At 41.2% G+C, this 25,879-nt stretch overlaps 1 protein-coding gene across 12 annotated transcripts in view; it reads left to right on the top strand.

The window, feature by feature from the left end:
• Positions 1-25,879, top strand: part of DUSP29 (dual specificity phosphatase 29) — a 63,973-nt gene that overhangs the window by 34,882 nt on the left and 3,212 nt on the right. For all 12 annotated transcript variants that reach the window (XM_053949524.1, XM_053949516.1, XM_053949518.1 and 9 more), the window contains 2 exons: positions 13,672-13,885; positions 23,629-23,849. In XM_053949524.1, the coding sequence (XP_053805499.1) occupies positions 13,672-13,885; positions 23,629-23,849 (435 nt within the window). The remainder of the gene's footprint in view (positions 1-13,671; positions 13,886-23,628; positions 23,850-25,879) is intronic.

Below are 25,879 nucleotides of genomic sequence, written 5' to 3'. Positions count from 1 at the left end.
CATTTCATGGTCTGGCAACACATTGCTTTAGAGATTGTGGCTCTGTGAAAAAAAGAGCTTTATGAAGTTTTCTTGCTTCTCAAAGACAATCCTTGGCACTGGACAGGTCCAGTTGGGTCTCAGTAAATCAAAAGCTTATTTGATGTCAGTGAAACTAAGATACAACTGCTGTTTTGCTCCAGGTTGTCAGAAAGCTTCTCAGTAATCACTTTCAGTCAGCATAGATGCTCAATTGTTCTTTCCTGCTGCAAGGGGGAAAAAACAGCAGCTTGCTCTTCCTCAATAATTCCCTCATATTTCATTTTTAATCTCTTAAGCAAATTACAAGTGAAGACCTTTGATGTATGCGCCAAACTCATTCATTTCTCAGTACTTGCTGGACTAGAGAGGATCTCCCATTCTTATGCATGTGGATGATAATAACAACTTCAAAGCCCCCAGGCATGTGTTAGCTCTCCCCAATTTCCTTTATAAGCATGTATTTCGTGGGCCAACACCGGTTAAGAACCATATGCAGCTGTACTTGAACGTCATCTATTAAGGCAGCCTTGCTATCTCTCTCATAATGTAACAACCCTATTTCTGCTTTGCAGATCTACTCAGTCTGGATTTTGCATTTTTCCTGAAATGAAGTACTTAATTTCCAGCATTCATGGTGTTCTCAGCTTAAAATAGTCTGGAACCTGATCAAACTCAGAGCAAAAAGTCATTAAAAGGCACTTGCCCTGAGGTGGTTTGGAGCATTCCTGGTGGATTATGAAGCATTGCTTTGCTGTTGTGGGGTTTTATGACATGAAGTGCAGCTGATTACTTCTAGAAGGACAGTAGGTCATAGCCATATGGTACCACAGGACCAGATGTTCCAAGTACAGCAGAACAGCTGCACCTGAGCAGTGGCTGGGTAAACTTCCCCCAAGCTTGCTAAAGAAGAATGAAAAAGGGACATATTTCAAACCAGTTAGTGCTATAGTTGTCATTATTATTTAGTTTGTCCAACTCATTATCAGAACACTTGGAGGCAAAGACCATAGAAGAGTTAAAGAGAATATAATGTAGTCACATAAATAAGAAAAACCACCATCAGAGACAATTTACATTGGAAGAAAATAAATCATTCTGGAAAAGATGTAAAACTTCAGGCTTTCAGCCAAACTTTATCTAAGGAGATGGAGTGGGAAGAGTAAACAGTTTTTCTCTAGGGCAGAAAATGTATTCCATAAGTGGGGAGCACAGATTTCACGTAGTTTCCTTTAACGCGTTTGTTACTGACCACAGTCAGTGGAACAGACACCAGACCAATGGCACCAGCACAGCAACTCTGGTGTTTCCCCATTTGCCCTGCCAGTAAGCCAGAAGCCTGTACCAAGTGGACTGCAACATCAATCCAATTTCTGTCTCCCAGCTGTATTTAAGTCTAGATTTGGCACTCCATATACCATGAGATTACTCTGACCTGAAACCTGCTCTCAGCATGTCTGAACAATTTTTCTGATCAGAGTTACATACCAAGTATCTACTATTTTTGTTTATTTTTTTAAGTGTGCTATGCTTAGGAAATAGGTTGGACCATACATTTCTGGAACCTCTGCAGCAATATGTTATTAATGATACAGAGAAGTAGAAGAAAAAGAGCTTCTTATCCCCATGAATAGCAAGAGTAGAAACAGACTGTGGCAGTTTCCCAATTCTCTTGTCAAGAGAATTAGGTGCAATTCTCTGTGTGTTACTGTGGTAAATTAGGGACAAAACCTGCTTGATTTTTGGCAATGCTATTTTCTTTAGAGGTCAGTTTAAACACTGACCAATTGTAGATGCCCCATTTTTGGGCCTGAGGAGCACATCAGGATGCCCTGCACAGCACAGAATTAGGTACTCACTAGGTAATCTCTCTGCATAGGATTCCTCAGGTAGGTGCTCTCTTTGCAGGGCTTCCTCTTAGCACTGACTGAGCACAGGGGAGTCAGCAGTTTGGGGCCCCAGGCTGTCCCTGTTCCCAGCATTCTTCAGTAAGGGGAGGTTACAAGGAAGACGACCTCATCCCTATTTTCTGCATTACTATGCCTTGGGATCTATACTCCATTTCAACACAAATCTCCCAGATCATATTTTCTGCTGACAGTGAGAGAAAAAGCAGAACAGTGAACAAAATGCCTTTCAGAACCCTGGCCCCAGCCTCACCCCACAAACTCAGGAAACCTTGTTCAGGATTGGGGTTCTTCCTTCCTAACCCCCAGGGAACTTGCTTTGTCCCTGTCTCACATAGTCTCTTACAAACACAGCCACTGTACTGGGCTATTAGCCCCGTCACAGACATACCAAGAGAAACACCAGTCAATAAATTTGACTTCTATCAGGTCAAATCCAAATTAGCCTCTTGACAATACTGCCTAAGAACCTCATAAAACAGTGTGTCTACATGTTATGTGACTTGGACAAACAGCATCAACCTTTATCTACAAGAACGTTTGCTTACTGAGTAAAAAAAGAAAACCACAAAACATAAAAAAGTAACATACCACAAGTCTATAATTTCTGATGGACCTTTAAGTTCCTCCTGTTTTCAGACTTTTAGAAATGCTCCTTAATGTGTCAACTTAAAACATTCAGCCACTGAAATCCTTACTCTGTGAAGCAAAGCTGCCCCTTTGATTTGATTTGCAGAATGGCCTCACAAGTCAATGTAATTCTGATTCCCCTGCTGAAAGCAGCAACACAACCGACATCTGGCTGAAATGAAGTAATGAACACAACAGACAGCGCTTATTAAAGAATCAAATAAAACTCTGAATACATCAATCAAAAATAAGCATACAACCAATATTTTCTGGCAATCCATAGCTGGGAGATGAAGAGGGAAGCACAAACCCAGGCTCAAACAGTAGGATACTTAGGGCAGCAATTGTCATTTTTGTTTTATGGGTCTGCAATGCCTGTCTCAGCAGAGCCCCAACCCTGATGGGGGCCATTAAGAAATACTTCAGTATAAAGAGAAATTAAATTAGTAACGCCCAGCAAGATACTCCTGCACGCAAGGTATTGTCAGACAAGTTTTATGTAGTGCTTTATAAACGCCAGTTGACTTCAGCAAGAATCAAGGGCATGCAGCATTTTGTGAGGAGGGAGCAGTCATTTAAAGCATTTCTCTCTATCTGCAGTAATCAAAACAAGTTATAGCCAGGCTACAACTATATGTCTAGTTTGAAGACTGCTTGTCTGTATGAGACAGAACCATCTGGATTTACTTTACAGTTAACTTTAAAAAATATATATATATATCGGATTTCTTAACTTTTGCCAAACAACTGGAAACATAATGGTTTCTGCATGCTGTTAGCATCTCACTACAGCTGCAAATGTCCATTAGGACAATCTTATATAATTATATACTTATTCTTCCCATGAAATTGTTAGAAACCCAGCTCTTTCAAATAAGAACATATTTTGTAGTGAAGAGGAAATCTTCCAGTTCCCCAGGTTGGAATGGGGGAGGGAAGTCTTCTAAAGCAAAACTTTACTCAAAGCTTTTTCTTTAAACTAACATAAAAATTACAAGTCTTAGTGTGTTAGATTTTTACAACTGTACCTCTAGTGTGCTCTGGCCAGAAATCTACAATTTCTTTCCCTTTTCCTTTCCTTTGTGAAAGAAGCACATTCCTTCTAAGATTTTTTTTTTCCAAAGTAAAAAAATAGCAGCTTCCCCCACCACCACCTTTTCCCAACTCTTCCCTCTGGATGGGACTTTAGTTCTCATCCTTCCCCCAGTTCCATACTCTTGTTCAACAGAAAGTGTCAGTGGCACCTGGTGCCACTGGGTGACTGCCCTTGGGAGCTGATCCCCAACAGCAGCAATCTGCACACAGAACATGAGCAGGCTGGATGCAGGCAAGGCTCCAGGAATGGGGGGTGATCTGTGTGTTCAAAACACCATCATCAGTTTGGCCAAGATTTTCAGAAATTACCAACAACACGGCACATGTCTGTTTTTAGGAGTCTGAGGTAAGTTAACAATTCAACTTTCTGGAAGGCAGGTGCTTACCTCTTCCAAAGTAGGAGCCTTCCTGCTGTGTTTTCTATGTGTCCAGGCTCAAAGCACTCCAAGTCATTGGCCACTCTCAAAACATCTCAGCAGCTAGGATTTTTTAGTTAACAAAAACAAAACTAATGGAAACATAAACAACTAGTTCCAAAAATTGGACACAATCCTGTGCAATTTGCTCTAGATTGACCCTGCCTGAGCAGAGAGGTTGGACCAGATGACCCACTGTGGTTCTTCCAATCTTACCCATTCTGTGACTTTTCCAGGAGGTGAGTGACCTTCTGCACATCTTCTCAGGATCCTACAGAGAGAAGGGAACAGGGCTTATATTGTTTTGACTGCCATTCAGACAGAAAAACACTTCTTTTTCAGATGCCTGCCTGAAAATAACAATACCACAAAATGCTGTAATGCTATTGATCTCACCAGAAAGACAGCCTTGGTCAGAGACAAGCAACAGACCACTGCCCATCCTTGGGACACACAGACCTCACAGAGCAGCCTCCTCTCACCAGCACTGCCAGTCTGCTGGATCATCTTACCCATGTTACCCATACTGGGTCACCTGCAAGGATAAAGATAAAGCAACTTCTGCTAGTTTCTGTTATATGGGGTCTGTATCTCCTCCTCCACAAAGTTTCTCTGTTAACAGTATAGAAATAATTTGCACCAGAACCTTACAGGTTATCTTAGAAGGCACAGCAGGTTTCTAGCATCCAAGTTCTTTCTCAGTTTAAGAGTGACTATCTGAATAATTGGCAGGGAGGAGCTTGGCTGCTAGGTAATGCAGAATCTTGGCTAGAGTGATGCTGTTAGCATGAAACAGCAGCAGATCCAATGCCCAGAACTTGAACTGAAACTGTTTGTTATTACTTCACATCTGTACTGCAGCATTAGGCACAGGCCATGACCAAGTCTGGCCCTGGTCCTTCTGGGATGAACTTCTATATTTTAAACAGACAGGGGATGACAAAGGTGATTGAAAGGATTTAATGCAACATTAAAAATAAGTCACAGAGTCAGGAATTTGTGTCCTACTGAAAATTAATGGCAACTACCACAGGACTTGGGTACTTTGGAAAAAAATGGTCAGGCAGCCTCAATCTTTGGTAGGGCACAGGCATTTGCAGTCACAGAAGATTGTTTCTGTTCTTGCAAGAAATGAAAAAAGTTCCACGCGAGGTTTCTATCAATAGCTGGCTGCTTTTTGCAGGCACTGGTGTGACAGTAGACAGCACTGTGAGGCAGAAAGATAGGCAAGCAGTGCATGCAGGTCTGCTCAGAGATATCATTCCCAGGATGGTCAACTTAACAGAAGAAAAAAGGTCCAGAGACCAAAGGGTTACTTCCAGCATCACACGCTTGCCCTAACTGTTCTCTTTGCCTCTTTTTCCCATTCTCAGGTAGAAGGCAAAGATCTGAAGAATTTCTCTTAAGAAATATCAATACTCACATGACAGCTGGATCTTAGACTGTCGCAAACGTAGCTCCAGCAGCACCAAAATCTCTTCCTAATGCAGTGGTTCAAGTTGCAGCTCTGAGGCAGGGTTTGCTGCAGAACAAATGCCCAGGCAGAGGATGTCATGTACCAGCTGCTCATGTGTGGTCCCCAAACCCTTCGGCTCTGTGGCCATGAAGGTCACCGCAGACAAAGTACTGGAGTGGAAGAGGTGTGGCTCTGACACCAGGGGACCCAGCTTTGATCTTTGATGAACCTGGCTGTGACTTAGCAGAGAAAGTTTTAGGCTTTCTTCAGCAGGAAGTCATAGAGCTCTTTAAGGAAGTAGAGAATTTTTCAAAGGCTGGAGGATGCACCTCTGCTTCTATTTGGCGAGCTGTGCTCATGTCACCAGAACTGAGCTATGCTAAGCACCTTGTTGCCCTCAGCAAAGAAAGGCATTTCATAAGTTAGATGGGTACTGAAAGGGTTGGCACTGGAGAAAACTAAAACAAGAAGTAGGGCAAGATTGTTTTCTGGTGGAGCACATGCAAGAGAAAAGGACCTTATCGGGATGCCACCTCTCCCATTGCCCATTGTTGTGCCAGTGCCAAGTCACTTGTGCACAGCATTACAGGAAACAGCAGTGCAATGCTCCTTACCCATACACAGCAGTAAACATAGCATCGGCCTTGACAAGGGGACAACATCAAAGATGATATTTATTTTATTATAGTCAACATGCAGGCATCATGTTATCTTAGTCATACCAAGACTAGGTAACTAAACTGCCAGGTTTAATGTTTCAGGTCACATCAGGGAATAGTTTTACCAGCAGATGTAAAGATCGTCATTTGGAGTGGGTAGCACTCAAGGTCAGAGTCAGCAAATCCTCCTCTAAAAATAGACTCTACTTGCACAGCTAGTAAGGTTTCTTTTGTCGTTCTGCTGCACTTCACAGGACCCAGTTACTTACAGCACCCACCTAAGCTTACAGGTAAGGCTAAGCAATATACATTTCCTGCTGTACTTCTGCTCCTTTTCCCTTCCTTTTGTAACCTGGTTTAGTAAAGCAGGGAGAGAACTAAGAACTGGAAAATTTGCTGAGGTAACTATTAATTTCATTAGCTTGTTGCAGAGAAAAAGAAAAATTATTATTACAGACTCAGAAAGGTTTTGAAAGTATAATGTATAATTTAGAAAACCAAACTTGTCGTGTTACAGAAATCACTTTACAAATTAGGAAATTAGGTGCCGAAAGTGTAATTATCTTGGAGATAATTTCAATGTAAAAGTTAGGGAATGAAAATGCAATTTTTAAAGACTAACATCTGTCCCAGAATATTTTGCTTATTCTTCAATAGTTGCTCCACCCTCCAGTCAAATCTAGCTTTTCCAATTGAATTAAAAATCTCTCAGATGATGCTGTGTTTTAAGTTTCCTTGGACACTCTAATAATATTTAATAAAATCTCAGTTTAATCTGTTTTCAATTAACCAGTCCAGTCAACAATAAAGAATAAGGGCAAAAATGAGTTTTTAAAAAGTCATATGTGGCTTAGAAATTCATGGAAATAACTGTTTAGTTTTGAATATTCACAGCAGGAGGTTCTGGGAAATAATTGCAGAGAGGCTACAATTATTCTGGTTTTAAGCTGTTTAAAGATGACTGCAATAGGTGAACTATTTTATAGTCCATGAATGCTTTAAGCATAAGAATGCAGGGTTAAAATGAACTGAAATAAATGAATTTTGGTGAAGACTTAGACAGGAATAAGGAACACAGGATTATACTTTTTGCTTAAGTATCCTGCAAATCCAGTTTTGGAATTTGGTAAATTCTTTTTGGGGTCTTTTACAGAAACAGTTTTTGAAAGACTTCTCCATCACAAGAAGTATTTGTAAAAAAATAACCTTTTTGGCCTAGTGTTAGGGGAAAAAAAAAAAAAAACAGCAAATCAAAACAGGACATAACCTCACCCAAGGAGCTTTTGCAGCACCACAGCTCATTGCAGTGCCCTGGGGTGCAACAAGTGTGAGGTTACAGGGGAAGCACACAGCTCTTCGTGGCTGCTGCCAGCCTTCCGAGTCTGAGCAAAACAGCATGGGGTGGCGTATCAGGGAGCACCATTCTCCATTCATTTCAGTAAATCATCCACAGAGCAAGCCTTTGTCACTGCAGCTGACCAGCTCTCAGCTCAACTGATGGACTTTGAGTTACAAAAAGCTTAGAAACCAAAGCACTGTTTCCCCTCTTCCCAAGTGCCAACATAGTGCTCCAGACATGTGCATTGGCTTCTGCAAGAGCTTTCCAGTTTATAAAACAGCCCTCTGCTTAGTCATACTCAAAAAGGGCAAGCACTTTTTCACCCTGAAGGGAGGTATGCATCTGGCATATGGGCTGGAAATGGAAGAACAGAACATTTCTTAAAAATTCAAGAACTTGCTGAGTAGATCCTCCCTCACTATTTCTATAGATTCTCAGCCATTAGATCTGATTTTTTTTTCTGCCTTCAGCACTAAGCAAGTGCTTACTTGAAGACAACTTACTAAACTAGATTCAAGTCTTCTGAGCATTTTTTGAAAGTGCAGAAATGGTATTCTCCATCCTTACCTTCTCTTGGGTACTTCCCTCTCGTACACACTTGTTACAAACATTGTTCCTCCATGAGTTCTTATCTAAGGTGGTTATTAAAGTGAAAGAACAAAGTAAATAAAAATAAAACCATTAGTTTTGCAGTTGTCTGTAAGGCAAGGTCTCAATTTTTACTCCAAGGAGAGTACAAGTCCAAGAACTTCAATGATGTTAAATTCTGCCTAAATAAATAAAAACATTCAATAAAATAAATAAAAACATTCAAATAAATAAAATAAAAACATTCAAATAAATAAAATAAAAACATTCAAATAAGTCTGCCCTGTATCCAAGATCAGAAAAGAAAATGGAATAATTTCTTAGTAACAAGCTCTTCATGCACAGAAATGATTTCTCAATCAAAATTACAGGAGTTTTTTCCCTCCTTTTTTTCTTCTGCTGGATTTAGTGTTCATGGCAGTAGATTAACTACTTTAGTCCCCAGTTTTGAGGGTCAAACTACCAATTAATTTCAAGGGCACTGTGTTTATCTCCTATTGCACTGAGGTGGGTATAAAGTCCAGTAGATATGTCATTACTTTTGTAGAATCCTTATGAAAAGCTCAGGGCTGATCGGTAGTTTTCTTTCCTTCCCTTGACACCTTGGAAAAAACTTCTAATGATATCACAGTTCCACTCCTTTTTCAGAGCTGACAACAGATAGGAAGCAAAATCTGAGAGCATCAAAACAGGAATGAGATTAAAATCTGCCTCCACATTTACAAACAGCTTGTATATTTAGGTGTTTGCTAAATGCTAAAAGCTTTCCCTTTCCAGCTAAACCAGGTAAATTTGTGATTGTCTGGTATTTTCAGGGAGGAATTGTGTTTAGACAACTCTGAGTACAAAACCAAGGCTTGTGCACGTCAAATTAAATTTAATAAAGCCAGCCATCAAAAGCACCACTAGCACAAGTGATCAATGTCATAAGAGCTGGGAGAACTTCCAGGCGCAGGACACATCGGTGGCAAAGAATTTAAACTATTCTGCTGTATAAATATGGACTGAAGTGGGCATTAAGGCAAGGAAATCCTGTGCCCTGCATGACAGAATACCTAATACTTCTAAAGGAAAGAGTAAGGAAAATTGTCTTCTCTCCATTTTTCTTCCAGTTTTTACTTGTTTAGCCTCTCTCATTGCATATTTATGCCAATGCCACTGGGCTCTGTCTTGATTGAAGATCTGAAGCTTCAGGCACACAAACACAGCTACAAGTTGGCAGCCAGAGTACCTATGGTGGGGACAACAGCAGTGATGGAGGAAACCCCTGTGACAAGGAGAGGTGCAGAAAAGGAAGGGATATATAGGCCCTTGCACAGGACAAAGGCAAATGCATTCCTTGGCTGTGCATGGCTGATTTTTTAAAGTCTTTACAGCTGACTTGGGTCTTAACTCCCAGGCATAAATCTTGCCAAATTGCTTGGCATCTTTATACACGGCACTAGGGCTTGCACAGCACATTGAGCAGAAAATATTAAGAAACATAGTATTTTGTTATGTAGCTAATGACTTACAGTTTTCTGTCTCAAAGTACTCAGAAACTTCCACTACACGTGGAAAATCAGCATTAGAAATGTACACAGCACCACCAAGGCACTGATGTTCACCTCTAGATAAAAAGCTCAGTTTCCCTCCCCCATCTATGGGATTACCAAACTGTAGAGTTCATGACTGACATTTCCAAAAGCATTAACTCACCCCTACAAATTTTATTGTGGGACTGGACATCCCTTCAATTGAACAGATTTGAAAATGGGCCACTACATTCTATGACTTCACAGGGCCTTACTGAAAATTTTGGATTAATTTGAGTAGTTCAAGGGACTTCAAACATGGTGCAGAAGACACCAAATCTTTCACTGCCATATTAGTGCCCCAGCCACTAGACTGTGCTCTGTCATGGTCTGAATTAAACAGCAGATAGACTGGCAGATTTTTTTTTTTTTTTTTTTTTTGCCTTGCACTTTATTTCCTCCCTCCCTGACTTGTTAAAAATATAATAAAAAAAGCTAAAGAGCTGTATAAGAAATTCCATCTGGCAGCTGTAGAGTAGATAGTGAACATAAAGAAGAGATTCCTTTGCTGTGCCTAATGCATGCTGCTTATCCAAATTAGCCACACAATTACTTCTATCAATGCAAAACTAGTTTAATGTTTTTTTTTCTAGTGCACAGCACTTGAGAATGACTTAAAATGCAATGTAATTTGCCACAGTGTATGTCCTGAAGTGGCTCACTAATGAAAAGAGGATTAACTCTCCATTATTCTGAATTACCATTTTGTGAAATCACTAACAATATTTTCATTTATATACATATAACCCAAGGGGGACAAATATTCCAGCCATCCAAGCGATTAACAAATAAAATTTATTAGATAACATGCACTTTGTTCTTATTTATGAAGAGAAAGATTAGGGTATAAAAATGCAGATGACTGGATTTTTATCATCCTTGTTCTGATAATACCCTTAAGTCCGTGACAGCAGGACTGGGGAGCACCGGCGTTGTGTTCAGTGCTGTGTGCACACGCTGGATTGAGGGCAGAACCCGTGGGATGCCAGGCTCAGCAGGCACAATCTCACAGGCTTCAGCACCTGTGGGGCCTCTCCGAGGTGTGCCCCACACCCAGGTCTGAACAGCCACCACAGGTGCCACAGAGAGGGCACAGGAAGGTCTCACCAGCTCACACAGCCTGCCCTTGGCACAAGCCAGCAGAATGAAAGGGAAGCTCTGCTCTGGGCACAGGAAAAGGATGGGATGAGCTACAGACTGCCCTGCCTCACTGGTAGGGAACTCCTGGCCCCAGATACAGGGTTCTGTTCCTCAGTATGCCCTGAAGCTGAGCTTAGACCTTCCTGCTGGGGAGAACTCTCTGGGACAAGGGGTTCTGGGACAAGGGCAGTTGACTTTTCATCCCTGCCCCATGAAATAAAATGGCTGTCCTGAAGCAGCATTTCCAGGAACAGGCAGGGTGCAGAGTTCTTTATGCAAAGGCCATAAGGACAGTCCCTACACCAGAGAACTTCCACATGACCCTGGGATTAGCTCTTTTGGTCAGAGCAAGGTAGTAATAAGGCCAGGCTCACAATCTCCATGTGGGCCATTCACTTACAATGATTCTTGTGGGTCCCTTCTAACTCAGGCTATTCTGTGATCTAAGGCTGTGTGTCCCCAACACAGTGCAGTGCCATGAAGTGACTGCCAAGCTAGCACGGCACTGGTACATCATTCAGCCTGCACTAACTCATCTATAGCCCACATGAAGCACCACAAGGGGTGAGAGCCTGCTCCAACAAGCCTGTGCAGAGGTAACCCTGCAATCTGGCTGCCATCTGACTGCACTGGGTGAGCACTCTGCAAGACATGGTCTCCTCTCAAGTCTGCCAGAGAAATCTGAGCTTTCCCTGTCTGGGCTTGTGCTAAGCATTCATCCCTTATACCCACAACAGCATTAAGAACAACCACTCCAAAAAATCCAATCTATTTTTCACTTTTTATTCCAAGAAGGCTGGCCTATGGAATAGTCTTCCTGGAGCTCTGTTTGGTGTATGTAGAACAACTAATACGAGATGAGGTTAGACATCTTTGATTCCTGGGAAGATGCAAGCCCTTCTGCCCCCAACCAAATGCTTCATGGCAATTATTTCCAGAGTTGAAATAGCAAACCAGCCCTTTTGCCCCCTTTTCCCTCCTCCTAGTTAAACTCTGTTCCTTCTTACATAGTCTAGAGTCAAATCTGAAATACATGTTTTATTACAGGAATTTCAACTGATGCTTTCCTGTGCTCTAATTCAATTTAAAAATCCCTGCAGCAGATAACATTGGCAAGGCATGAAAGAACATAGTGTACTTGAAAGTTCAGGGAGCATGTGGCTTCCCAGGACAGACAGAAACAAGGATTTCTCAGCAGTGATAGAGCTTTCACAGTGTTAACCAAGCTTCAAACTGCGCCGGTGTTCCAGTACCACAAGCGATCATTTGCAGATGTAATTGCCCTGTTCTGAGGTGTAACAAATCAATGCACTGTGGCCACCAACTGTGATTCCTGATTACATTGCTTTCTCTTCTTCCTTTCCTCCATCCCCTGTTATGGAGCCATGAATAAAAGTAGTCAGTCCTTCAGCATCAAGGCAATAGGCTCTCAGTTATGATTCCTTACTAGACGAATAGCAGTTCTTATCAATTTCTAGATAACAGCCTAATCACTCCCAAAGTCAGACTGTCTTAGATTTGTATCTCTGACAGACAAACATTATCTACGCTGCTCAGTCTGCATGTAGAATTAGCATAATTCTGGCACAGGAAGGAAAAAGGCTCTCCCAAGGCATGGCTACTGGGGCAGATAGGTGGGATTTGGTACTACACATAGGCATGCAAGAAAAGCCCAAGGTAAATTTACAACAAGCTGGAATTCTCAGAGCCCTTTAAAAATCTCAGGAGAGGACCACTTAGCTAAACATCATCATCATGTTTTAAGAAGCTTGGCTGAAAGATAGATTCTCTTGCCAGTGAAAGCAAGCCAATTTTTGAACAAAGGTGTACACTTGCCAATCAAAAACTGACTCCACAATCTTACATGGCTTTGGAGTAGGAAAACAGGAATAATTCAGCTTTTTCAAGCTTTGTAGAGAAACAGAACATGACAGGCACAAAAGAGCCCAAACTGAGCAAACAAACCCCATGGGTACATGGCATGTCAGTGAAAAATGGACATCCTGCTTTCAGGAGAGCTCTACAATAGCCACATCAAAGCATTAGCCTTATTTTTGGAATTAAAAGGACACAAACATTCAGCAGCCAACACAAAAAAAAAAAAAAAAAATTGGGAGCAACTACAGGATTGCCTGCAAGAAAGGTGATTTTTGGCAGGCTGTACTTGCACACTTTTTAAGATCAAGCCAAACTCCACATCTTGTTACAAGTCTCTTACAGAACCACAAGGTTCAATTTCTCCCTTCAAGGGAATGAGACATGAGCAACTGCTACTCTGAGACACCAAAGAGTCCAGTAGAAGAAATAAAAACAGAGCCCATAGGGAGATGCAGCAAACAGGGAATCTGCAGCTGGCAACATTGGAAAAAGTAAGTGTAGAAGAGAGTACAACAGTACATGGAACATTCACCTGAACAGACACATTTTCTCTCCCTATGTTGCTAAAATCATGAAGGGTAAGCCTTAGTTAATGATAAAAAACCCCAATAACTTAAATTTGCACTCAGTTCCCCTAGGTGCTTTAGATCCCTGGGCTGTTAGATCTACCGAATTCTTGCCAGTGGATTTTTCAGGAAACAAATTCCCAACAGAGACTTAACTTCAATAATCACAAACCTTTGAGTTTTGTTTCCTTTGCTGGTGAGCTCATCTAACAACATATTCCTCACCTCACTCTGGGGAGGCAGAAATCTGAGTGCAAGTCTGTGTTTGCCACAGAACAGGTACATCTGTCTCAAGCAATGCTCAATCACACCTGGTCAGTGCTGCTTCCAGGATCCCACAGCTGGAGCAGGAGTCACTTGCTTTGTGTTTCCTTGGGTTAACGTTCTGTTGTGGTTGCATTCTAGTTTCTCGCACATCCGGAGAGCGCTTCTTCATGGACAAGATGTCATCAAGAAGCTGGAATGCTGGGAAGAAAAATGCATATACAGCAGTCAAAGTAGATCCTGATGAGGATTATTGTACCCCAGGAGCATTTGAACTGGAGAGGCTCTTGTGGAAGGGCTGCCCAAAGTACACTCACGTCAATGAAGTCTGGCCCAACCTCTACATAGGAGATGAGTAAGTGTACACAGTACCCCCTGTGTAGCAGATAAGTGTACCTGGTACATCTCTACACAGGGGATGACCAAGCTCTTCTAAACACAGCTCACTGACAGAGCAAAGTGGTTGAAACCACTGACAGATGTCAGAGTTACACAGAGCAATCAGAGCCTGGCATGGCCCTGACTGTTACTGCTGCTTCAGGAAAGCACAGAGGAAGTGCAGCCGGGTCTGCTGTTAAAGACAGAGTGACAGCACTGGTTGTGGCACCAGCATAGGCTGCAGAGGTTGAAGCTCATCATGATCTATTTTTAAATGGTTCATTTCAAAGAGCAATTTGCTATTTATCTCTGAGTGAAAGTTGTTCCACAGTTACAGAGCATGGCCTGGATGTGTTTGCCACACCTTAGGTTGGTTTAGGCCTAAAATGTAATTCTTGAAAAGTGACTGAAGAGACAGCTCACCCTGCAGCAGTATTTCTGCATTTCCAAGCCTGTGCTTGTGGACATAGAACACTCTGCATTTCCAAATTGCCCAAAGATTAAAGCAAACAGAACCCTGAGGAAGGCAAAGCTGCAGAGATTTGTCTCACTGATCAGACCAAGTATGATTTGGAAAAAAACCCAAATCCACAAAACAGACTTAGTCCTGCTGAGCATGGGACTAAACTAGAAGCAGCCTATTCCAAGAAGCAGAGGAGACTGCTGCAGCAGGAGACATGCCTTTAGAAAATCCCAGCTCAAGCCCTGAGCAGAGGAAGAGAGCTTTTCTTACCCCTTTGGCGTTATTGGTCCAATTCCCATTTTCCTCTACACCCTGCACTAACATGACATTTATTTTTACATCATCACTGAAAGACACAAGTAGGAGCCCCAGTGGCTCCAAAGTTCTCAATAATTTTTTAAAAGGTCCTAAAATTCATCTGTTACCAGCTTATAAAAGAGGAAAGATATACAGCTTTGAAAGTTACAAGACTCCTAATATCATCCACCAATTACTTTGTGGCGCCAGAGGCAACAGAAAGACACAAGAGTTCTGGTCTTGTACCAAGCCAAGGCTCCCACTTTTAGAGATAGGGATGGGAAAGAGTGTGTGTGTGTGTGTCTTGCGTGGGATAAAAAAATTAAACCATGGGAACAGCCTGTCCAAATGATTCAGGAACAAAAGAAAAGGGGTTGAGTTTTTCTCTCCATATCCCGCCCTGCCCCTCCTGTTACATATTTCTAACTCAAGATTCACCATAAAGAACCTCTTCTGGCATTTATTTCCTACTTCCTTGTTTAGAATCACCATCAGAATTATTCTGAATGAAGCTGTTAGAATATTTTTCCTCTAATCTCTGTGATGAAGCTATAGCTGTGCCTGCTGAGCAAAGGGATATAACCAGACAAGAAGTCAATCTCTCAGCCCAGGACAGCAGTCACTGACTCTTTCCTGTAATCTTCCTGTAGCAGTGGCTTCTTACATCTTGTAATTTAGTAAAAGCTAGAAGGCATGACTCTGAATACATCACACACCTGACACTTCATACAAACTAACCAGAGGAACAAAAATACAAACTTCTTGAGAGGTCCATAGAGCTACAATGTGTCATGCTGGGCAGTGTGTTTCTGCTGAGGACTGGACTTAAGTCAGGAGGAAAACCAGTGGTGCTTCAAGGGAACACAAGTTCCCCACCATGATAAGACAAAAGAATGAGAAAACCAATGGAGAAGGAAAAACAAGTGAGGAGCAGGTGGGGCAGAACAGAAATAAAACTTCACCAGAAAATAGGACTCCCCAAAAGAGAAAAACTATTGTCAGCCAGGCAAGGGCAAACTTGACATGGCAGCAAATCTGAGAGAACTGGTCTGCTTGCAAGGTGCAGGCTTTCACTACCCTAACTAAAATTTACTTTGAAATAGGTAAAGTCCACAGACCTTTGTATCTTTCCTGGAGTCAGCTCATATCTTACTCCTAACCAACAGCTTACCCCCTCAGTGTGGCAGAGTTTTTGTATTGTTTCAAGATCTTGCTTTAGAACTGGTGGCCAAAGAGATGCCACAAGCCATGAACAGATGTTGGGTGCATTTGCATCTTTAGCCATGCTAAATTAAGGTTGATGTTGAAAGAATTTGGTGGAACTCATCAACAAAATCAAATGAACACACACATGCAGAGTTTATCTTCAGAGCCTCCACATCTGCACTTCATTCCTGCCTCCTGCATTTACAAGGTTAACAGGACTTGTGACTGCTTATGGAAATGCTAATTAATTACCCTGACTACGTAACCACATCTTCCTTCTAATGCAATCCAGGCTATCAAGGAGCCCTGTGAGGCCACTCCATCCTTTTGTTACGAGGCCTCACTGCAGATGTTACCCAGAGGCAATGAAATCTCTATGAGCCTGTCAGATCCAGAATAATCAAAGCCTCAAAATATAACATGCTGTGTTCAGCTCCAATTGAAATTTCCCCCCAGCAAGTTCCAAGGGCTTTAAAGACCAGATACTGGAATTTGTATGACATAGCCCAGCGACAGGAATAAAACACTCTTGGCCAAGATTTTGATTCAATTGCTACCAGGATTAGCTTTGCATGTATCCTCCTCATATTTAGAAGTCCTCTAAAGGGATAGAAGGCAGCCTTGTCTTTCCTTTGTTTCACTGGCCACCTGGTTACTTGCATAGGCAGTTTTACTGGCAAATCCCAAACCTACTTGGTTCACTGGGATCACATGGAAAGTTTCTGCCAGTTACTCATCTTGTAGTTTCTTCTTGCAGCTCTTCAGTGATGGCCTTATTACCTGAGATGATGTTTAGGCTTCCACATTTATGAAGTTCAAAGAACATTTCAGTTGAAGACAAAGGCCTCCCAATTTGTTTTCCTCTTAAATATGCACTAGATCTCATTAGGATTTTAAGGTCTGATCACAATTTCAGGTCTTGCCATATTCTCAAAGTACTCCCAGAAATTCTTTACACGTTAAGTATGAAAAATAATTTTCTGGGTATGCAGCTGAATTGAGCTTGCAATTCACACAAGCTATGGTCTGTGCCTGTGCCTTGCCGTGGCTCAAATGGTCTTCAGAACTGATGCAGTAACCCAAACCCACAATTTGGAGTGCATGAAAATTAAGATAAATAACTAAACACTAAATATATGCATAACTAAAACTCATTCTCTCCTCTTACCTTTCTGCAGAGAAGCAATACAGCATGGCTTTTTCCAAGTGACTAGATAAAAAGACAATTTACACTAACCTAGAAGAAAACAGATGGGACTCACTCAGGCTAGAAAACAGCTACCTCCCACCATTTAGCATTACAAACTCCTAGCATCTACATCCGTATTAATCATATAAAAATAGAAGCAAATACAGATTTAGATTATAACAACACTCTTGAGGACATAGTTTTAACTTGGGTAGAATGAGAACCTGCCAGTTGTAACAGCAATTTAATAATTCAGAAAATCAGATCTTTAACACTGGCCAGTAAATCTCAATGCTCCAATGGTTTCCAAGACAAGTAACACTTCTCCATAAAATATCTCTGTCTATCAGTGATTTCTAACATTTGATGAGTGACTGAAGTCAAGACCAGGAACTGACTGACCACAGCATGTGTGCTTAGTGCCTTTGCTGTATAGAAAGCAGAGAGCTATTTCCTCTGTCCAGGTTGTATCACTTACAAAAACTACATACACCATTCTGGGCTAGAGGAAAATCTTTTCTATCCCATAATCTGATGATCCCATTCAGTATTTTCAGTGGTACCTAAAAATTCTTTTAATTCACACTGAGCAGGAGGTACACAGAGAAACGGAACAACACCTCAGAAGGAAAAGGGGATACAATGCTACACTATCTCTAGACTCCCTTAGTGCTAGAGTTACCAAGGAAAATTGGGTCAGTATTATTGGAAATTCTCAACATCTCTCCTCAGGAGGGAGAACTGCCAGATTTTCTTAAGAAAGTGTCAATATTGCCTATATTCAGCAAGCTTCTTTCTGACACTGACCATCTGGTAAATTATCATCCTGCATCGAGCTTTCCTTTAGCACTTAAGAAAATGGAAAAGTTCGAGAGAGGCGATTCCTCTCCTAGTAACATGTTGCCTCAGATTTCCTGGTGTTTTGTCAACCTGGGTCATGTCAATCTGTGGCTTTAACAATCTATACTGAAACATGTTTGCATTGCACAACCTTTGCATGAAGTTTAAGAGACTTGGCTGTACTTAAAGTTGGTAAGCACACCAGTCACCTGCTTGAGCAGTACCAGCTGTAAGGTGCTAACTTACCTGGGGAGGGAGTTGCTCTGCCCACACCCTCCTGAGCTATTTTGGAGGATTACTTCCCTTCCTTTAGGTGTACTTATGTTTTCCTCATGAGCCGCCCTATCTTCCCTTTGTTAGCTGCTTTCAATATACTTTATACTGCCTGTGAAGGTGCAGGCTGCAGTGCCTTCCAGTTCTTTTCCCCTCTCTTCCAATTCCATTGATTTGGCCAACTTTCTAACAAAAGCACCTGGGACTAAAGTTTGTTATGGCAGTATTTTTGAAGAGAGAGGGGATTCGGTACAGTGGAGACAGCAACCTGAAAGAAAGCATTTTTTCATGTTGTAACTACTTACATTGTTTCTTCCAGAAGAACAAAAATTTTGCTGCAGCACTTGCTATCAATCCTATGAAACTTAGCCTTAAAACTGACAGCAGGCACAGTTAAAGTCTCCAACAAGCTCTCTACTTGCCTTTGCACAACCAAAGAGAGGTAAACAATCTTTAAACAAAAGAGTCTTTTGGGAACCATCTGAAAATGGATGACACTTTTGTCTAGGTCAGTTTCCCCTTTTGGCGAGTCTGTTAGTATCAATATATCCATATGTGAAAGTGATTTTATCTCCAGTTTTCACCATTGAGGTGGGATTCCCACATCAAAGTACTCCCCCTTGCCTCAGAACTTTAAAAACAGGTTTATGAGTCCATCTGCCCTACAGTAAATGCAGGGTCATTTTCAGCAAAGCACTGAGCTTTTGCTTAACTTAGAGAAAAGGACTTCTGGGTATACTTAACTTTTAGCATAAGTTTATGTGCTCTGAACTGAAGAGCTGATGAGCTTTTACATGGGACTAATTGGCACAGGTCATCTCTTACTAAACTGAATTACACTGAAATTTTCATTGTTATCTTCCAGTGTCACACTTCACCTTCCTTGCATGGGAACACATTCAAGGCAGACACTGGAGACCACAGCTGCACCGTGTAAAAGGAAATCAAGTGCTAATAGCACAGATGGTGGAGATACACAAAATGGAAACAATTTCAAGAGTAGCCAAGTGCTTACAGCTTCACCTACACTGGCATTTGTAGCAAACTCCTCTTTACAATGGCTATTCAAAGTTCAATGACAATCACAAAAATGGGAGCATTAATCACAAGTTAATAGGAAACAGCAGCACCCAAAGAGGGGAAAAGAAGAATGTTGTTGACTATTGCACTCTGATAGCAAGCAAACTGCAAGGAAAAAAAAGCTGATGCCTTTTCTAGTCAAAAGTGAATTAGAAATGGAGTCATAAATCCTCCAATAAGGTAATGATTCATCCCTGAACAATCCTATGCTATTAGTAACCTCAACCAATCAGATATTCGCAGATATTTACGCCTGATTTATTTCTCTCTTTCCTCTACAATATTGATACCTCAGGCATGGTAAAAACTGCAAGAAAGGCCAAGAGCATTCCCCTCTCCTTGGAGTGTAATCAGAAGTATCATGCATGATGAAACACAGCAAACGCCTCAGGCTCTGGAAACAGTGTAGAGAGGGATGCTTTTCACAACAGCATTGACACTGCAGACTCAGCTGAGGGTGGAAAGCAACCCAAGTCCTTCCCACAAAACCAGAGCTCACTACTGGCTACAGGCAGTCCAGGCAAACATGTTGAGGGGCACAGTAACATTTCCATTTACAGGCACACAGGTCCACCATGTGAGGCCTTACCAGGCTGTTTCTTGCTCTGCTAACTGGCAACCAAGCTGCTGCAAACCCAGCGTGACCCCAAGTTTAACTGCCTACACTATGGCAGTGTCAGTCTCAGCACAGGCCATCTCTGCCTGGTAATGTTTATGATCAAAGTACAAAGTACTGGCTGGCAGGAAGTAAAAAAGCAGTTAAACCTGAGCCTGTATGACAAGTGGTGATCCAGCTGGGCTCTTGGCCTAGATTTTGGGCAAAGATTTTACAAGGGAAAAAAAAGAGGAAGAATTTTCAAAGAACAGTAGCAAAGTCTCTTATGAAAATATAATTATCATGTATAAGACTGGGGGGATAGAGAAAAAGATGAAAGAGCTAAAGTACTTTCTAATCTCCATATTAGGTTTGAAACCAGGCACTCTTGCTGTTGAAAAAGACTGTGTCACTTCAGCTTTCTTCACAAGATGCAGATTCTAAAGCCCAAGGCAAGCACCTCTTGCAGTCCAGTGAACCCTATTTTCTATTACACAACAACTGTTTCTTCATATTGCCACACAGCATTATATATTAGAAATGGTAGGAAAAGCTTTCTGTAGATAAAAGTGTCCAGGGTATCTGCTGTAAGAAAGGTGCCTGACATCCTCTTTACAGACTGTGTGCACTAGCTTGGCCTGCAGATGCAAAAGCCACGTAGCCACAGGACCTGTACTGACCCTGCTCCACTTAGGGCAAATATTTTAGGCCTTGCTTCCAGGTTCTACAACACCTACACACAGTTTGAGTGATAGCTATTCCAGTGAATATGTGGAGAACTTAACAGATTTGAGTGCTCAGCACTGAGCATTCATTTTCTGAAGTTTTTTAAATCAGCAATGTCAGCAGAAAAAAGAAAATATGCATCCGTATAATAAAGAAAATTCCATTTCTATTCAAGTTCTATTCAGTCCAAAGGGTATTGCCAAATCAGTCTGCATATCAAGCACAATTAGAAAGCAGATAACATTTTAAAGTCAGCCTAGCCCAAGCATTGAGGAAAACAGAACATAAATTCATTGGTACACGTGTAATTTTCTGTTTAAAAAAAAAAAAAAAAGTTATTTCACAGAAGATTATATAGTTACATCTGAGCATTTAAAATGAATTCTTGCAACACCATTCAAAGTTGATACACTGCTGCTTCTGAGTCCATTTCCAGCCCAAGTTGGGAAACAAACACAGCAAACAGAGTAACAATGTGCATATTCCAAACCTCCCACAGGTCAAGGGCAAAACAAATGCTAATGAATTTATGATGCAAAATGATTAAATTGATTTTAAATAAAAAGGAGGAGGATTAATTCCATCCTGGGCCTCAAATTCACAGAATGCAGCTACAGGCAAGACTGGGAGATGGAAGGGGAAGTTCAGAGGAGGTTGGCCAGGCTGAGCTGACTGCTTATGCAAGTTACTGAAAGACCATATACCTTCTTTCTGAATACCTACTGGAAAACTGAGGCCACCCAACACTGCAAAATCAGGTCGTAGGAAACAGAACAAGACTGTGTGGCTGTCAGAAAAATGCATTATTTGCATCCACTCTGTCAAAAGGCAATTTCCAATCAAGGAAACAGGAAACTTTTATTTCATATAAAAACAAGTGTCAAATGTTAATGACTGTAACCTATTGTTTGACATTCTCCTTGCTCAGAACAACTTCAGAATTTAATTCTAATGCTATTTATTAGCCTGAGCAGTGCTCGCAGAAGCCAAAGTGTGATAGCATCTATAGTCCATCAAAAACTTTGGTTTTCTACTGACCCTAACTACTCTGCAGTCCCACTTCCTACTCAGCATGTAGGTCTCCACTTGCAAGGGTCTTGTGCACAGATCTCTGACTTGAAGCCCTCAGTCTTACATGGTTTGTGGGATACATGCTTTGGGCCAAGTCTCATGAATGAAAACCACATTTTGTCTATTCCAGCATCAAGGAGGTAAAACAAAGACAGGCTTAATTTGAAAGCGGGAACTGTAGCTCACCTCAAGGACATCAAAATGAAGAGCAGTAGTTATTCACTGCGCCCTTACACTTCAGCCGGGACATTTAACCTGTTTTATTTTAAGTACTCTCCATTCTTTCAGTATAGAACTGAAGCTCTTTGCTGGCAATGTGTACATACAGGGAATCCTAAGGCACAAAACCTCCTAAAAGGAGGGAGAAGAAAGAAAGTCTTCCTCAGTCAATCACTGCTGTAGGAATACAAAGGGAAGGAGTAAGCATTATTTAACATGAGGTGAAGGTGGCAACTTACAACATTAACAGCAGGATGCTGCTGCTTCTCTGTGCTCCAGGGTCTGCTCAACTTATTAGGTAGGCATCACCACACTAAGAGAAGCTTTTATTTAACTTTTACGTGCTTGTAAGGGGATGCGTGGCATTATTTCATGGCAAAAATACCACTACTGTCAAGACATTATCATTCCTGACCAGAAAGGAATATCTGCAGGGCAATATTTACTCAGAAAAGCCAATGATCATGGGCTTAATTTAAATGAGAGCAAGCATAGGTAAAACCTTCAGTATCCATATCCCAGTTAAGTGCTGTAATCATTAGGTCCTTGACTGCTCAGAGGGAGGTTTTGACTTAGAGGTTGGAAAGGCAGTCAACTTCAAGCTATTGTGGGCTGTCACCACTAGAATTACAAAACACAGCAGGTAGCCCGCCACAATGTCCTGTGTGACAGCAGCTACATTTACACATGGAAGTGTTCAGGAAACATTCATGGAGGGAGGTACTCTTGTTTGGAAAAAGCTTTTTTACATCATGCAGCAGTTATGTGAAAATATATTAACAGAATAAAGGCTATGCCATTTTTTCTTTTTGTAAAAAGCTTTGTAGTTTTCCTAGGCACTAATGAAACTTGACAGCTTTTTCAGAACAAAATTTTCCCAAACTAAAAGCTTTCTGAAATGGAAGAAAAAAAGTTTTTACATGCCTGGCCACAAACTCTACATTTTTTTAGGAATTTTATCCTAAAGCAAGCACCTACAGTGGGTATTGAACTGTAGAACAAATCTAAGCTTTCCTCTCTTCTCTGACTTCCCTTGTCCAAGGGAAGAGAGGACAAGAACAAATGAGAACCTTTGGCTAAACACATGAATTACAGCTTCCTCTGAAGGGTAATGTCCAATTTCCTTATATAGTTCCTTTTGCTTTAGACCTCTGGTTTGGCCAAACAAGACAGTAAAATGGAGTTGTGATAGGAAGTTATATTCACACAAGGATGGGATTTAAAAACTTTATTTATTTTTTATAGAAATAGAGAAAAACTCAGTAACTTCTTTTGGGGAAGAAGAGCTTCTTTTTGAATCACAGAATATTTTACTACTCACATATTACTGGCTTATTACATCTGCAATATCGTTTGATGGGACAGAAGGGAAAACAGCATTCATGGATCCTATTTCAAGTTCTGCCACTGATTTCCTTTTCTCACTTCAGATAATTCCTTCTATTTCTTTCTGTATCTTAAGTTTCTTCTTGTACAAGATGGATTGAAGCCAGTATTGCCTATGTGCAAAGGTAATGGGAAAATAAATCCATATTAAACATGCTCTAAGGACCTGGGGGATATAATTAGGAACTCCAAAAAGACTGACAGCTTCAAACAGAATGACAATATCTTAAGATCCTTAACATGGTAAATTATGCATTGTTAAAGCATTATCAGTTTCACTAACATTTAGAACATACCAAATCAGAGGTTTTCTTAATTTTTTTTTCTAGTCTTGAAGAAGCTTCTTGAGTTACATGACAGCTCTTGTTTTACCAGAAAGACTGCGCTGGATCGCTACAGCCTGGAGAAGGCGGGATTCACCCACATCCTCAACGCGGCCCACGGGCAGCGCAACGTGGACACGGGACCAGAATATTACAACAGCATGACTGTGGAGTACCATGGCGTGGAAGCAGATGATCTCCCCACTTTCAACCTCAGCCAGTTCTTTTATTCGGCTTCCAAATTCATTGATAATGCACTTCAGGATGAAAGAAGTAAGGAGGGTGCTGAAAATGGTTCAAACCAGTATAATATTTACCACAACTAATTAAAAGCATAGTTCCATCACATTTAACCTTGCAGGAATGAAACAAGTCCAATACAGTTTAACAGAGACAATAAAACTAGTAGCAGGGAACCAGTGTAAGAGAAGGCAGTGATGTATTTAGGACCCTTCTCACTAATACCACCCCAAGAGCCTCTTACCAAGCACTTTTGTCAAAAGTTCTCATCACAGCTTGTATCAAGGGGTCCTATCTGACAGAGGTTTTTTGTTGTTGTTTGGACTTCTTCAAAAACACATGTGAGACAACTGGAAATTGCCTAGGTGTCACGAATATGCTGTCTTTTCCTCCTTTTCCTAATTAGTCCCTATCAAGACAGGTTTAATGAATATTAGTTGCATAGTGGTGGGAGTAGAACATAAGTGGTCTCAGACATTTCATGCCGTCATTCCACAGCTTCATGCTCTGCACCATTAGTCTCTCTATAAATATAGACACCACCCTTCCTACCTGACCATCAGATCTACCCCAACCTGTAACATTTATTTCTCTGCCATTTTCCAAGCAGCAGGGAACTGATACAGCTCTGACAGCAGTAAACTAGAAACATTTCATTAAAGTGTTTGTAATTTCTCAGCTTGATTACTACAATTCATTATTTGCTGATCTCCAGCAGTGTTCTATCAGTAAGCTTTACACTGATGTGAAGCGCTACAGCCTAGGCCTCACACTGACTTTCAATATTACTCCTACTCCTTCCCCCCACATACTTTTTAAAAAATCTCAGCAGGATATTTTACCAGAAACCAGTTGAGAAACTTAAAACTTTCCTGCTGACCTATAGAGACCTTAATATCAGAGAGTCAGATATAAAGTTTCTAGCCTTGTGTCAGCTTCTGTTCTTGGCTGTCTAGCTCAGCTGCAGGCACTTACTACCTGACTTGCTTCCAATAGCCAGCCAGGTCTTTACAATTTTACCCTTTCAACAAGTACAGTCCACACAACAGTTCCTTCCCTTGCTCAGGAGAAAACCTTGAAAGCAGATCAGTTTTAAAAATCAAGGTCCTAATAGCAGGAGAAACAGCTTCAGGAGCTTACTTGCTTATGAAGAAAGATACCCAGCATTTTAAAGAAGTGTGTCTGAAGCACTGCCTTTGTAAAGGAGAGGATAACACCCCATGTCTAGCCATGGCTGGAGGCCAGAGGTCAGTGTCAGACTGGAGTAGCTGGAATAAGAAATGCAGACTTCCTCATTCCCACACCCTCCTGTTCCCATAAGACTTTAGTCTGCTGTACTGAGGTAAAGAAACAAGCACAAGGGAAGCAGCAAAGGCAAGGAAAAAAGCCTTGCTTCTCAATAAATACTGTAGGAGGAAAGGATGAGATGGGGGGATATTAACCTTTTTGTTTCAAAACCACTTCAAAGTCCAGGAAGTCCTGAGACAGTAGCAAGCACCACCCCAGCACTGGAACACAGAACCAAATTGAAGAGTGACTGGGTGAACAAACAAAACAAACCAAACAAAAAAAATCTGCACTCAAGTAGATACTACAAATGGCAGCGATTTCTGTAGCTGTAGTAATTTCTGCCACATTCAAATGGCTTTTAAACAAGTTAGCTAGGATCTTTTGTGATGAAGACTAATAAAATGAAGAACTACTGCAATACTCATGAAGAAAAAGAGCAAGCTCTTAACTTTCTCATGAGGGAAAAGTAAAATGTATGCATGTACACCTCCTATCCCAGCCAGAAACACGTATAAAGACACTATGCATGGCCCAGGAAGACACTGAGGTTTAAAGCATGACAATAACTTTCCAATACACAGAACAGAATGACTCCAGAAGCTAGACTGAAGTGTGGACTGATGCCTCCTACGGAAGACTAGAGGTAGCTGGTGCTCTCCTCCAACAACATAAAGGTATTATTTGTGAATGCACATCTAGTGCAGAAATGTATTATTTGTGAATGCACATCTAGTGCAGAAAGGTGTTGTGCATTTCAAGTGCCAAATGAACAG

Source organism: Vidua chalybeata, chromosome 8 (genome assembly GCF_026979565.1).
Source record: "Vidua chalybeata isolate OUT-0048 chromosome 8, bVidCha1 merged haplotype, whole genome shotgun sequence".
NCBI classification, from domain to species: domain Eukaryota; kingdom Metazoa; phylum Chordata; class Aves; order Passeriformes; family Viduidae; genus Vidua; species Vidua chalybeata.
Note: the sequence above shows the minus strand (reverse complement) of the source record. Positions and strands in the feature narration are given on the sequence as shown.